The sequence below is a fragment of the Austrofundulus limnaeus genome, unplaced genomic scaffold (assembly GCF_001266775.1).
Source record: "Austrofundulus limnaeus strain Quisiro unplaced genomic scaffold, Austrofundulus_limnaeus-1.0 Scaffold1244, whole genome shotgun sequence".
Classification (NCBI taxonomy): domain Eukaryota; kingdom Metazoa; phylum Chordata; class Actinopteri; order Cyprinodontiformes; family Rivulidae; genus Austrofundulus; species Austrofundulus limnaeus.
In genome coordinates, this window is record NW_013953646.1 from 44,656 (window position 1) to 59,716 (window position 15,061).

Genomic DNA, 15,061 nt, shown 5'->3' on the forward strand with positions numbered 1-15,061 from the left:
TATTTGTGAAGACTGGAACCAGTTGTTCAGCGTAGGTCTTAAAGGAGACATATCATGCTAAATGCACTTTTTTTTGCATTTATAAACATTTTTTGTGCAATTATAGTGTCTAGGAGTGTAGAAAACTTTAATTTATTCTGTCCAGTTACTGCAAAGATATTTTTATATTATTTTATGTGTCAAATTTTTCAGTTTATTCAAAATCTGCTGTTGCTTATTTCGTTTCATTGTTTGTTTCGTCACACTTTTTTCTTCGGAACTACCACTTCTGGTAATGTATTTCCGGCCAACTGGATTTCATTGTCCGCCATTTTTTTCCTCGCTGTGTGATTTTTTAGTTCATAGCGTCATACAGAATTTGCAAGTTCAGAAGTCAAAATGTTCGGTTCTGGGGTGTGTAAACTCACATTATTATCTACATAGACTACCAGGCGCAACTCAGAACAGAGGTAAAGCAAGGAAAGCAAGGAGTCTGTGGAGCAACAAAAACGAGGAATTAAGACCAAAACGTTGCAGTTTTATTTTAAATAGACCATAAGTGAATGATTTAGACGTGAAAAAGGATTTAAAAGCATGATATTGATACCTTTTAAGCCAAACGMAATCCGGATTTAGTTTCAGATATACTTATTTGTCTCAAGCCAATGTTTTAGTCCAACTCATTCCAAAAGAAAAAAAAGGGCAAATAAAAGTATTTTTTCTGCCATTTGATCACATTAACCTCTAATAATATAAATTAAAGTGAGTTCAGGCACAKAAATGAACTCTTTAACCTTTTTACCTCTTTGTTTTTTGTATTTTTAGGACAATGTCAGGATAAAGTTTGAGTTCTCAGGAGAGAGGAGGTGAGTTTCACCCAATATCTCATGAACCACTGCGCTGATTTTAGTGAAACTTTCAGAAACTACTCAGTGGGGTGACACCCACGACTGATTTTCTTTTCAAGTCAACACAGTTCAAGATAGCCAAATGGCCAAATGAGTTTTGGAAATAGAAAAATAGCTAAAACTAAGAGAATTTTGCAAATATTGAGCTAAAACTTTGCTTAAAACCTTGATATTAACAGACAATAAGTATTCTTTTAAGGGCATACACATTTTATCCATCCATCCACCCGTCCATGCATCCATCATCTGCTGCTTGTTCCAGAGTCAGGTCTCGGGGGCAGCAGCTTCATCTGGGAGGTCCAGACCTCTTTTTCCTCTTCCAGCCTTTCTGGAAAGACTTCCCAGACCACCTGAGAGACATGATCTCTTCAGCATGTCCGGGTCTTCCCCCGCCGTCCCCTCCCAGCGCCCAGAAATCCTCCCTAGAGAGGCGTTCATTGGTCGTCCTTAAACCTTAAACACGTTGTCTTCGGTGTGCCGCTCTCACGTGTTCCAGTTCATGAGAAGCAGCACTCTGGATCGGGCTGGTATGTAATCTGGAGAGTGGAAGAGGAAAAAGACGGTGGTTAGCTCCAAGCTGCCAGCAAAAACCACAAATATGCAAGGTGTACTCAGAAAAATCTGCACTCACTAAAACCAGCAGTTTGTGTGTATTTTATGAGTCAAAAGCTGTTTTTTTATTTTTTGCCGGCTGCTGTAACCGACCTCTTTGTGTGATTTCTGTGCAGAATCCTGATGTTTGGAAGACCCGTGCAGTTTGAAGAAATTCATCAGAAAGTCCAGAGCGTGTTTGGCCAGAAGCTAAACCTTCATTATTTGAACAATGAGGTGAAGCTGTTAAATGTGAAAAACTTATTTTCCTTTTTTTTATCTTTTGAGTCTGTTTTAAAGGAGATAATGAACACATTCGATATCAGAAAAACTGAACTTCTAGTCACATGAGCCATTCGCTGCTTTCATTTGTTCGTTACATCGATTTAGCTCTAAACTATGAATCATTCAGGTTAAACTCAGAGCATGACCCGATGTGCCAAAACATAACAACTTAGCAAAGAAACAACTTACAGCTGGATCTTCAGGCTCTTTGCAGGGGCGGAGCTAGGCTTTTTTGCAAGAGGTAGCACAGGGATGGCCATTGTGTTGTTTTTATATTTTTTTATTGTTTTGTTTTACTTTATTTAGGGGGAAGACATACAAATAAATTAAAGCACTTTGTATTTGAAAATTCAAGATTCTGCTAATTCTAAATTGTTTTATTTCAGCTGATTTAAGAAATATTGAGCTGAAAATTTGAAAGTACTGATCCAAAAAACATACTGAATGCTAGTCACAACTTACTATTCAGCCATCTTTAGACATACAAAGCTGAATATTAGTTTAGAAGTAGCCAAAACATTCTTTACCAAATTCTAAATAATTAAAAAGTCAAGATGGCCACCACAGCCAGCTTTAAAAAGCTATAATTCGGCCATTTTAAGACCTATTGAGATTAAATATGTTGTGAATTAGCCAAGAATGATTGTATCCTGATTGCCGACGCTAAACCCAAATTAAGCTAACCTCTAATGCAGAGGAGCTCGAAGTGGGGCCCGCGGGCCAAATTTGGCTCGCCAAGCCATTTGATTTGGCCCACCAACAGTTGCCAAAGTTACAAGGTTGTAACCTGTTATCCTATAGGTAGAAACACAACATTTCCATTGGTCAAATGACTATATAAAAGGGCTGTAGTGAAGGTTTTCATTTATGGTGCTGACTTTATCTTTGATTTATTAGGATTAAACATGAAACATGAAATGACAACAAGAAATGTTTAGATCAGATTTAACACCACATGTAGATTTGCACACTTAATAAGGCCACACAAACTCATATTTTATCAATTTATGAAATGTCCCATGAGCCTTTCCTACTTGAGCGTATGGCAGACTTTCTCCAAGTGCACAGACTAAAACAAAAGAGGGCCATTGCATAGCTTAATCGTTAAAACAAAGGACTTTACTTTAAAAGTATTTGTATTTCATGTGTTATAATACTGCATTTGGCCTGCAGCCCTGGATAGATTTTCATTTTGACCCTCTCTGAGAAAATGTTTGGGCACCCCTGCTCTAATGCTAATTTTAAAAAGGGCTATTCAGCCATTTTTAAATACACACAACTGTAGATTTATACAGTACAGTGTTATCAGAGAACAATCTTTAACAAAATCTAAATGCAAACACAAAATTCAAGATCTGAACCCACTTGTCCATTAATTGGGGGTGGTGKCTGGGGTGGCCAATCAGGCACTAGCCACCACAATCACCCCTCTGGCTCCGCCCATGGGTCTTTGTTACCAGAAGTCAAAAACACAGTTTATGTCATGTAGTTGTTAAAATATAGGGGGAAAACAGCTGAATAGATGAAAATAAAAAAATTCACACTGTCAAGGTGATTTCCAACGAGTTGCCTCTTACATGTTTTTTTTTACCTATTTTTAACCCATTCTTTGTTGCTCGTTTGTGATTTTGCAGATGTCCATCCCTTTGAGAGGTCAGGACGACCTGGACAAAGCAGTAGACCTGCTGGACAGAAGCTCCAACATGAAGAGCATCAGGATCCTTCTTCTTACTCCGGAGGACAGCAATGTGAGAATCACACACACACACACACACACACACACACACACACACACACACACACACACTAAGCGTACATCTGCAACATCCCATTGCACCACAGTCATTTCTTCACCTCAAAACCCTGTTGTGAAAAACACAAGTTCCTTATTTCTTTGTTTGAATCGAGCCGATGTGAAGCCTTTGTTTACTCGTGTTTTTTCTCCTCCGGTCCCGTCATCACAGGCCTCGCCCCGCTCTCATCACGCGCCGTGCAAGCAGGTGAGGATCAAGCCTTCCCAGTCCACTGGAGACGTCAACACGGTGTTCCAGTCCTCCGAGCCCAGGGGGCGCCACCTGTCAACAGGTACGTGTCTCCGAGTTTACGGGTCAGAATAAAAAAGAACAGAAGCCTGGACCTGTTGTCTAGTGAGAGAAGATAGAGATGGAGTCTGTTTATTCCTCCCAAATAAGCTGATATTATTGTAATTATTATTGAAATACAGGTGTTGTGGCTTTTCTTCTTTTATTTTTTCCCCTCACTGTTTTCACTCCGTCTGTCTCCTACTTTTGCTTTCTTTTACCCCTTTCTTGCAAAAGGATCCTCTTCCTTTTCCTGTTCATTACTAGACAATGCTGACTGGACTGCAGCCAATCAGATTACAAGAAATGCTATTAGAGGGTTGGAGAAGTGGTCTAGTTTGGGATTTTTATTTTTAGAGATAACAGAGAGGCTGCAGCTTTAGAGTCTGCTTTTTGTGATTGCAGCAAGGAGTTAATCTTTCCACCTTTCTTTATGTTTTTTTTAATTCAAGGTTCTCAGAGCACAGGAAGAAGTTCGCCTCCTCCGGGGTACGTGCCCGAACGCCAGCAGAGGATCGCCCGCCAGGGTTCATACACCAGCATCAACAGTGAGGGGGAGTTCATTCCAGAGACCAGCGATCAGTGTGTGAGTCGTCTCCTCACCGCTCTACTGTTCCTGTAGAGCTTACATGGTTTCTCTGCTGGAGGTAAAACAAATAATTTAGTGCTTAATACTCCTGACGCCAGCTGTTTTCCTTTGTGCGCAGGTTCTGGATCCCTGGAGCAGCGCGGAGAACTCTGTCTCTGGGAGCTGTCAGTCTCTGGACAGCAYCTCAGACAGGTGATGAACGAACTCTGGGCAGGCAGTTAAATAAACACTTCGTAATCTGGCCTAAGAAAAAGCTTGTTGATTCTCTGAACTGTTTGTCGTTCCTCTCTCCCAGCCCCTCYCTGAGGAAGTCCCGGAAGCACAGAGCGATGAGTTACCCTGATAATCGACAAGAGCTCTCAGGTGGGAGCCAAATGTCCAGTTCACCCTCAGATGAGGAAAATTATTGATCTTGAAAGAAGGGTTCTGTTGAAAGCATCGTAGAGTTCGTCATTGCTGAGGAGACACTATAAGTTATTTTTTGAATATTTATTCATCTGTGTTGTATCAATAATAAAGCTGCTGACTTATAAATCTGCTTTCAGACAGAGAAAATCACGTTTACGACAGGATAGCAGGAAAAGGAGGCACCTACCCTCGGAGATACCACGTTTCTCTGCACTATAAGGACCACAGTGAAGGTAATAACATCTGGAATGTTTTCTCCTCGATTCTTAATGCGCAGCGATGCTTACTCCTCCCTGCGTCCTCCAGGTCGTCGCACATTCCCTCGCATCCGTCGCCCACAGGGGAACCTCTTCACCCTGGTGCCTTCGAGGCGCTCGCTGAACGGCAGCGAGGAGAGTCTGGGCAGCTGGCAGCTGGTCGACACGCAACGCCAGCTGCGTCCGCTCGATTGTTCTGTCCCGCACAAGTGTGAGTGACCGATCAGAGAGAGCTCCAGCTAGCTATGGTGCGGGATGTGGGCCAAAATTAAGACTATTGCACAACCGGCGGTTGCTACAAATGAGAAGGAAATTATTAATTTGCATTAGCATCTGAGAGGCTAGTGACTAGGATGGATAAGCTAGCGTTAGCATTGGAGAGGCTACCGATAAGCTTGGATAAGTTGGTGTTAGCATTGGAGAGGCTACCAATTAGCATGGATAATCTGGTGTTAGCATTGGAGAGGCTAGCGATTAGCATGAATAATCTGGTGTTAGCGTTGGAAAGGCTAGCGATTAGCATGGATAAACTGGTGTTAGTATTGGAGGGGCTAGTGATTAGCATGGATAAGCTAGCATTAGCATTGGAGAGGCTACCGATTAGCATAAATAAGCTGGTGTTAGCATTGGAGAGGCTAACAATTGGCATAGATAATCTGGCATTCGCATTGGAGAGGCTAACGATTAGCATAGATAAGCTGGCAATAGCATCAGAGAGGCTAGCGGCTAGCATAGATAAGCTGATCTTAGCATTGGAGAGGCTAGTGATTGGCATAGATAAGCTGGTGTTAGCATTGGAGAGGCTAGCAACTAGCATGCCTGGGCTGCTCACCTTCTTTATTAGACACTGACTTTTTTTAATAAAGAAAACTTTCTCAACAAAAATAGTTGACATATAAAAGTTATGAGAAAAGCCAGAAATATCAAGTTTTGGCTTTTTACAGTTTTAAATGAATCTTTTCTATATTGAATTATAATCCAAAATGTCATATACAAATATTTCTTATAATTAGTCTAAAAAAAAGACAAACACTGCCGTTGACCAATAGACAAGTGCAAATGCAGCTGCTAGTTCAGGTGGTAACTAAAGCTGTCTCCCTTACAGTTACATGTTTTATGTTTAATATTTGTTCTTGACGTCATGTTGAACAGTAAATTCTGTCTCAGGAACACCTGTCAGTGTATGGAGTTCAAAGGTTTTTTTTGTTGAGAAACTTTTCTTTATTCAAAAAAGTTAGTTTCTAATAAAGTAGGTGAGCAGTCTAGGCATGCTAGCCAATAGCCTCTCCGATGCTAAGGCAAATAAATAGTCTCCTTCTCATTTGCCATTACCGGCCTCTCAGTTAGCGGTGCTGGCCTCTCATTAATCAGATCAACAGCTAGCTTAGGAACAGATATAGCCTCATGCTACAAGGATGTAGCAACCGCTGACTGTGCAATAGTCTTAATTTTGGCCCTCATACTGTGCCATACAGCTAACAAGAGCTTTAATCTGCTTACTGAGAAACATAATCTGACTTTATTTCCTATCAGCCCCCAGCGCTCCGGTGACGTGGCGTCGAGGGAAACTTTTAGGTCAGGGAGCGTTTGGTCGGGTTTACCTGTGTTACGATGTCGACACCGGGAGAGAACTGGCCGCCAAGCAGGTCCACTTCGATCTGGAAAGTCCCGAAACCAGCAAGGTGAGGTGGAAGAACTGCACGTGAGATAAAGTTATTTTCAGTTTTTGACCAAATTCCTAAGGTTAGTTTTGATTTTTGAGTCTCAGGTGTTCAGTTTTCTCCGTATAATCTGTGTTTGCTTACAGGAGGTCGGTGCTTTAGAGTGTGAAATCCAGCTCCTGAAGAACCTGCACCACGAGCGCATCGTTCAGTACTACGGCTGTCTGAGGGACCACAARGAGAAGACCCTCACTATCTTCATGGAGTACATGCCAGGGGTGAGCTGGAGCTTTCAGTTCTGTTTGCTGCTACAACTGATCTCTAATGCAGAGCACACTTTTATGTTAAAACCGTTTTCTTCCCTTCAGGGGTCGGTCAAAGACCAGCTGAAGGCCTACGGAGCCCTGACGGAAAACGTGACCCGGAAGTACACGAGGCAGATCCTGGAGGGCGTGTCCTACCTGCACAGCAACATGATCGTGCACAGGGACATCAAAGGTAGTCCTCTTTAAAACACCGCTCAGACGCCAGGTGAACGTTCAGGAAGCAGTTAAATCCATCACACTGCCTCTACAAGGTGCCAACATCCTGCGGGACTCGGAGGGAAACGTGAAGCTCGGAGATTTTGGTGCCAGTAAGAGGCTCCAGACCATCTGCATGTCTGGAACCGGAGTCCGCTCGGTGACCGGCACCCCCTACTGGATGAGTCCGGAGGTGATCAGCGGAGAAGGATACGGCAGGAGGGCTGATGTCTGGTGAGAGCTTTGTTACAAACTGACTCAAACTGTGGCAGGATGTTAGGATGTTGTCTGAGGAAGGATTCTGACAGTTCTGGACCGTCTTTCCTGGATTTACTTCTAGGAGAGATTGACCAATACCGCTTTTTTAAAGTCCATTCTGATACCAGTTATTTTGACATCAGTCTAACCGATCCCTAGGGATGGGTATCGTTAAAGTTTTATCGATACTACTACTCTAATCGGTACTGCATCCGGTATTTTAACGGTTCTCTTATTGATACTTTTCTGTTGGAATAAAACCAGTGTTTCCCCCTAGGGCATTGGTGGTGGTGTTGGGGTATTACACACAAAATAACTAAAAAAAATCAGTTTCAATGCTCAGCAACATCAGAATCAACATACTAACAACTAGCTTCCATAGGCTACTTCTGTAAACACTGTGCTGAATGAGAAGTCACGTCTTTTTTCTGCGCATGCGGGTAGCGAGCTGCTAGCAGCCTGTGTTGCTAGCAGCCCCTCCCCTTTGTGTTGAGGAGAGCTCAGAGTGAGAGCGGAGAGGAAAAAGGAGCTTGTTCTAAACAACACAGCATGTGCCATGTCCGCTCTATGCCGGTACCGTTAATGGCACCGTTACTTCTGGAGCTTATTGATCCGGTCAAAATTCATCACATGGAACTGGTACTGAAAAATACCGGTTTTCAGTAGCATCCCTACCTATCCCTAATATGTACTGCCGATTTTTTTTTCTTTTCTTTTTTTTTGGGCCGATTCTTGATGCTGATGTTGCTTTTTTTTCCTCCGTTAACATGATAAAAATAACACAATAACAAATGTTAAACAAGTCTCACTGTAAACAAAAAAAGAAACCTTTATTAACAAAACATATGAACAGTTGATATTAAACAATGTAGAACATTTATTTTTTGTTAAGATTGTTTTTGTTGTATCAGTGAACYCATGTACTGATGCTGATACAAGAAAAACACAAATAACTTCCCAAACTATCGTCCGGTCGATGTATCGATCGACCRCTACTTTTTAGTATAGGAGCTTTTGTTGTTCTCAAACCTGTTTATGGTTCTGTGACTTGATGATGCCTTTCCAGATGTGTAAGCTGCCAAAGGCACTAATGCACCCTCATACCATCAGAGAGGCATTTTTTTGAGCTGTGCGCTGATAACAGGCTTCTGTTCTTTTATTTGTCTGAACTCAGAACAGTTTTCTGCTTCGCCTTGGTCCATTTAAATAAGGTTTCTGTGTTTTTGGATGGTGTTCACTGTTTGCTTTTTTTATTTTATTATTATTATTTGCATGATAGAGCTTTAACTTGGGTTGTTTAATAACAAACATCAGGAGAGTTTAAGGATCTGTGGAACTGGGGGAAGCTAGTAGACGGGTTGAGACCTGAGAAATGAAGGAAAACACCGTTGTGTTGTTTAGTGGTGGGAACTGAACATTTCTTATCAGTTATCACACAGGAATGATCAGGTACAGGTGAGGTATTCTCTGACAAGTTTTTAGAATAAAAAACACTTTTTCAGCTGAAAACATTCCTTCATATCATCAGAGTTTTGGTATTTGGACCAAACATCTCTCTGTTTCAGCTTGTAAAGCAGAGCCGACGGTTTGCGTGTCTTGCAGGAGCCTTGGCTGCACGGTCGTGGAGATGCTCACAGAGAAACCTCCGTGGGCGGAGTTCGAGGCCATGGCGGCCATATTCAAGATCGCCACCCAGCCCACCAACCCGCTGCTCCCMTCCCACGTGTCGGAACAGGCGCGGGACTTTGTCCGCTGCATCTTCGTGGAGGCCAAACACAGGCCGAGTGCCGAGGAGCTGCTCAGACATCCCTTCTCTCAGGTTCTGGGCTGAGACCCGTTTGGTCTCGCCTCGCAGGTGAGGAGGAACTCTGTGATGTCAGCGCCAGCTGGTGGTCTTTAAGAGTCTCTGCAGGGGGAGGTAGGATGCTGATCCGGACACACGTCAGTATCACTCCTGATCACACCTTAAATTATCTGACGAACAGAAAGCTGCAGAAAAAAAAACTGTTTTTGTTCCTGAACTTTAAAACATGATGTATTTATTACTTCATTTTCTCCTCAACACATCACGATGCTATTATTATTAATTCTATGAATTATTATTATATTTAAACAAATATAAACCTTCAGTATCTGGTTCACGTTGTTTAAATTAAGCAAGAATATGTGTTTTCATCCCAGCTGCTAATTTATTGAAACAAAAATGTTTTTTATTGTTTTGCAAACTTTTTTTTTTTGCCATGCAGGTAAAGTATTTTGTGATTATGGCAGCATTAATTATTTTAAATATATATTTCCCTTTTATACAAGAGAAACACCAATTTGTCCAGGTTTTAGTTTTAGATTAAATGCAATTTAATTNGAGAAACACCAATTTGTCCAGGTTTTAGTTTTAGATTAAATGCAATTTAATTTACAAAAATCTACAAACGAACAAACTTTATGACTTTTTATATCAAAAATAAAAAAACATTTGCGTTCGGAAACAAAGACTTTTAACCTGTTAAACAACTCAGTGACTTTTCTGTGCTTCTATAACTTTAAAATAAGTTTTTTTTAATCAAACAGATTAGATAGAAGTGCTATTTCTAACTGTTGTTCTGTTTATTAGTCAGCAGGTGGTGCTCAATAAAAGTTTAAGTCCCATAAAACTATTTTAACTTCACTTTAAATGTCTTTCTCCTCTTTAAACCAGTGTTTAAATGATGGATTTGGGAAAAATTATGAGATTTTAACAGATTTTAGTCCCAAAAAACTGATGAATGATGTTTTATCTTTTGAAGCACTGTATTTCCTCCTCTTGTAGCTCCTCAGCATCACTGTTTTCCTCTGACAAAAGGCTCAAACTGGAACAGATGTGTGGAAATAAAATGTTTGGGTTAAACTCTGAGGAGCCTCAAGTTTAGGATCATTTTAAATCAGATGCACTTTTCTTTTAACTAAAACAAACACTTTTGCTCTTTAATTTTATATATTTTTTTTATTTATAGCCCCGTTTTAATCCAAATAGGTGTTAAAAGCAACATCTATATACAGATATTTTTATATTCAGACCATGTGATGATCTAAGGTTTAGTTTTGTTAAACTGATAGAAAGCAGCTGGTTTTGCAGAAGTTATAAAGTTAATGTTTTTATAAATGGGACCCGAGTCGAAAACTGATTCTGGTTTTTGCTCCAGTGCAGATTTTTTTATATTTTTATTTTATTTCTCACATCCTTTGTTACAAACAAAGTTGTTTTAGAGGTTACCTGCATCACTTTCTGGTCCGACTGGTGAAAAGAAACCAACTGAAGGGCCTTTTATGTGAATTTTCATTATTATTATTATTATTATTTTGATCCGGATCAGAACCAGTGTTGTGTTCGACCCACGCGACGTGTTTGTTTACCCCGGGAAACGTGGAGAAACGGCTAAGGTCAGAATGATTTTATTTAGCTGCTTCTTTTTACAGGCAGCTAAGTGTTCAGCATTAAAACAAATAAATCAGTTATTTAACAGAAACCAACCCTGGGTTAAACAAACGAACACAAACTAGATGTTATAACTTCATAACTTTATTACGACAAGACTTGCAGTGCAGAGTCGAATGTATCAAAGAGTATATTATGTTTTATATAAAACGTGTATATTTCATGACCAATAAATAGTTTTTAAATTGAAACGATGCTCCTTTGTTGGTGTTTTTTGCGCTCGGTGAAAGAAAACGGACTGAGCTCACATTTGGCAGGAAGAAGCTGCCTGATTGATGCCTCTTTTTTTTCTTCTTCTTTATTTACTCTTTGACTCTTTAAATGAGGGGAAAACAGGAGGCAGTCACAGGAAGAAGAGGTTTTTTTTTGGCCGTGTCTGCCTGTGTGAGGAGAAAACAGACTGTAAGAAACAAAAGGCTCTTTTTGTAAACGTCTGGATGCAGAGATTCTTTGTCAGCTTCAGATTCTGTTGAATCTAATAAATGTATAAATGGTTGTAAACAAAAAGGAACCGTATATTCTAATTACGGGTTTGCTGCATTTAGCTCTTCTTGTTCAGTTTTCAGTTAATATTTTTGTTAAAATCGCAAGTTTTTTACATTTGCTCTACATTTTATTTTCAAATAGATTTAAGTAGTGCACCACAGATTGCACAGTTTGGATCAGAACTCGTGTTTGAGGCGCGACGTGAGCGTTCAAAATGCAGATGGGTCCATGTTTTGAATGTTCGGGCCCCTCTGTTTTCCTGCTGACAGGAGCCGGATCTCTGCAGCCTCTTTTTTTCTTTTTTGTAGATAAACTCTGTCTGGACCTGCTGGTGCTGAGTCATACAGCCGGCCGGTCAGTTCCAGTTTTTTTTTTTTCTTTTTTTCTTTTTGTATGTATTGTGTTCCATCTTCATTGTGAAGCCTCTGAGGATTCAAAAACACGTAAACAAGTGTGTCGTTGCCTCCATCTTGTTTAATTTCAGAGCAAGTTTGAAGGAAAAACGAGCTGAAAGTTAGTGCAGGTCTAATTGGATGGCAGCTCGTTGGGCAGGAACCTGTCTGGAATGTGGTCGTTTGGGTTCAGTAAGGCTTTAAAGTGGGTCTAAAATGCCAAAACAGTCAAATATATCTGGCAGCTAATATTCCACCCTGCATCCTTTTTTTTAAATGTTTTGTTCGCCTCATGTTGGACTCATCTATCAGCTGTTTGTCCCCTGGGCGACTCCGTCAGCAGATCTCTCTCTCTCTCTCTGCGGATGCTTAATTATCTGCACATTATTACCTCAGTGACCAGATCTAAGGCAACAGCGGTGATTGTCTGAAACATCCAGCGAGCCCGAACAATTAGTGTCGGCGTAATGATGTAACTAGGCGGTTAATCTTTACAGATGGAGCCTTTTTAAATCAACAAATCACTGCCAGACTCAGTCGGCCATCTTGCTTCACCTCTAACAAAGACCAATTGACATTCAAGACAGTGTGTTATATTTTTTTTTACTCTTACAGCAGCAAAACACTCCAGATAGTAAAATCAAAGAAGCTTTATTCACTGGCTCCCAGTACGAACAGGAGTGACTTTATGAGCCAAAGAAATCCTTTATTTACACCACTGTTGTGCTTTTACTGCCTGCAGGGAAACAAGACGTTTTCCAAGCRGCTGTGTCGCTAAAAGAAGATGAATAGTCATGAATGTTTTAATGTGAATGGATCAAACATGCAGGTTTTAACATAGCAAACAATTTGAATTTGCATATTAATCAATACAAAAAATATCACATAAATATGCCAGATTTAGCCAAAAAAGCTAATTTTCTGTTGATGGAAATAATTTTAAAAAGTTACAATTAACATGCACGACCTATCGTTTATGATTTCAAAAGCTAACAAGTAGAATAACTTACAATAAAAATTTATTTAAAAAAAAAAGTCACATCCAAGAGGAAAACTGTAAATTACATTATTCAAAACATGAGTACAGTTTTGATTATCTAATAACCACTGATAAAGTGTTTTAATTGTTTTTGTAAACAATAAAAATCATGTTTCCTGTTTGGATTTTTTTTTTAAACTTACACATTTATAACATTTATATTCCCTCAGTGCCAGTTCATAAAAAGTGAAGCTCCTTCATTATTATGACGTTAAACAGTTTGGTCCTTCAAAATAAAATAAAACCTGCAATGTCTAAATTAAATCATGCAGCTTCATCAGAAATGTTGTGTTGTTGGTTGCAGTTATTTTTTTCTTCAATTTGTTGGGAAAAAAGATCTTTTCTCCCAATAATTTAACAAAAAATTGAGTTTTGATGCCATTTCTTGCTCTTTTTTTTCACTGATTTGACTACAGTCATTTTGCTGAGTCATTTCTGCTTTTAAAGGATTTTTTTTTTCACAGGCAGAAGCAAACAGCTCAGTGTTTTTAAAGTTCTCTGATGCAGCCGTCCTGCTGGTTGTCGGGGTAATGAGTGAAAAGGGTTTTGTACCGCAGCGTCTGTTCGTCATTCTGAAGTTCAGATTAGGTTTGCACTCGTCTACCTCCTCCTCCTTCTCCTTCTCCTTCTCCTCCTCCTCTTCATCTATCTGTCCAAAAAATCAGCAGGAGGTCCAGTAACCTGAAAATAGAAATTCTTGCTACTTTCCTCCCTCTGTGCTCAGTAGAGGTGGGCGTCTTCTCCCCCCAGAAATACATTTTTATTTTGCTTTAATGTCTGAAGGTGTTTTTTTTCTTTAGGATTTCTGTACTGTTTCTCATTCATGCCACAGCTTTTTATCCTTTTGCAGCTTTTTAAAGACATGTTGCTCCCCTTAAATTCTAAATTATGTTTTATTTTATTTGTTTATTGTGTTTTATTATGAATCAAATCTGGATGCACGATCATTTCATTCAGTTTTTCTTTACATTTTAGTAAAGAACAGTCTTGCCTCGGTTTATTATGTGTGTTTTTATGAGTATTTTTTGAATGTAAGATCTGTTCCCTCTCTGGGGTTTTTGGGAGCTCATGTGTGGTCAGGTTGAGTTTGTGGCCAGAGGCCTGTCACACAAATTCTTTTTCATTCGCTCGGAGAAAGAAAGAGAGAGTGAAACAAAAAAGTGAGAGTGAAAGAGTGAGTCTGAGGGGAGGGGAGGAGAAATCCAGGAGACATTTGGAGTTGAGTGGACGAGCACAGACAATCCCTGGCACATGTAGTCCTCCCCTTTGGGATCCCTTTTTGTTCCATTCAGTGCAGCCACCCTGCCCCACCCTGTGGCCCCTCTGGAGGGGGTGCTCCCTCTATAAAAGCCTGGTTTGTCCCCTGAACAGGCTTATTCCTGACCATGGAGAGCCAGAGAGTCCAGTCCACGTACAGGAAACGTTTCGGGCCTCACAGCTCCAGCAGCACCGGATCCAGAATCGGGGGTCTGCCTTCCCATCGCCTCTCCTGGCATGGCACCCCTCGGACCCTCACCCACTCCAGCCCCGTGTCCCGGATCTCCCTGGGCTCGTCCAGCACGGCCCTGCTGCTGGGCAGCCCCGTGGACAGGCTGGACTTCTCGGCGGACACCCTGCTGAAGGCCCAGTACAAGGAGACGCGCACCAACGAGAAGGTGGAGATGATGGGCCTGAARGACCGCTTCGCCAGCTACATCGAGAAGGTGCGCCTGCTGGAGCAGCAGAACAAGGTCCTGGTGGCCGAGCTGAACCAGCTGAAGGGGAAGGAGCCCAGCCGCCTGGGGGACATCTACCAGGAGGAGCTGAGAGACCTGAGGCGCCAGGTGGACGGGCTGGTCAACGGCAAGGCCCGGCTGGAGGTGGAGCGGGACAACCTGGCTGCAGACCTGGAGAAGCTGAAGCAGAGGTAAAGAAACATCACAAAACCTGATGAAGGTGGGAGGACGACTCTGTGGGACGCGTCTTTGTTCTGCTGACATAAAAACTCTCATCCTAAAAATATTCATTCTTTCAAGTGACATTTTTCAACTGAAACCCAAACATTTCAGTATTTTAAGGTCCAGATTTAACTTTTTTCTTTTCTTGTAAAAACTTAAAAACACAAAACATATTTAAATATATTTGTTTTAAAGTA

The 15,061-nt window shown here is 40.9% G+C and overlaps 2 protein-coding genes across 4 annotated transcripts in view; both read left to right on the top strand.

Moving 5' to 3' along the window:
* Positions 1-11,201, top strand: part of map3k3 (mitogen-activated protein kinase kinase kinase 3) — a gene marked incomplete in the record, with an annotated part of 16,785 nt that extends 5,584 nt beyond the window's left edge. Inside the window, 16 exon segments of one of the 3 annotated variants that reach the window (XR_001312375.1) lie at positions 805-845; positions 1,616-1,715; positions 3,398-3,511; positions 3,728-3,848; positions 4,297-4,430; positions 4,552-4,625; positions 4,729-4,796; positions 4,979-5,074; positions 5,148-5,250; positions 5,284-5,309; positions 6,632-6,780; positions 6,906-7,037; positions 7,128-7,257; positions 7,337-7,514; positions 9,141-9,868; positions 9,922-11,201. Coding sequence is in view for 1 of the 3 variants with exons in the window: in XM_014031399.1 (XP_013886853.1) it covers positions 805-845; positions 1,616-1,715; positions 3,398-3,511; positions 3,728-3,848; positions 4,297-4,430; positions 4,552-4,625; positions 4,729-4,796; positions 4,979-5,074; positions 5,148-5,309; positions 6,632-6,780; positions 6,906-7,037; positions 7,128-7,257; positions 7,337-7,514; positions 9,141-9,369 (1,728 nt within the window). 3 annotated transcript variants of the gene reach the window in all.
* A 1,937-nt stretch (positions 11,202-13,138) lies between these two features.
* Positions 13,139-14,833, top strand: gfap (glial fibrillary acidic protein; the record flags this gene model as incomplete). The annotated part of the gene is given in 1 exon segment (XM_014031400.1): positions 13,139-14,833. A coding segment is annotated over 1 exon segment (521 nt), but the record flags the coding sequence as incomplete, so codon positions are not given.
* Positions 14,834-15,061: the final 228 nt, after the last annotated feature.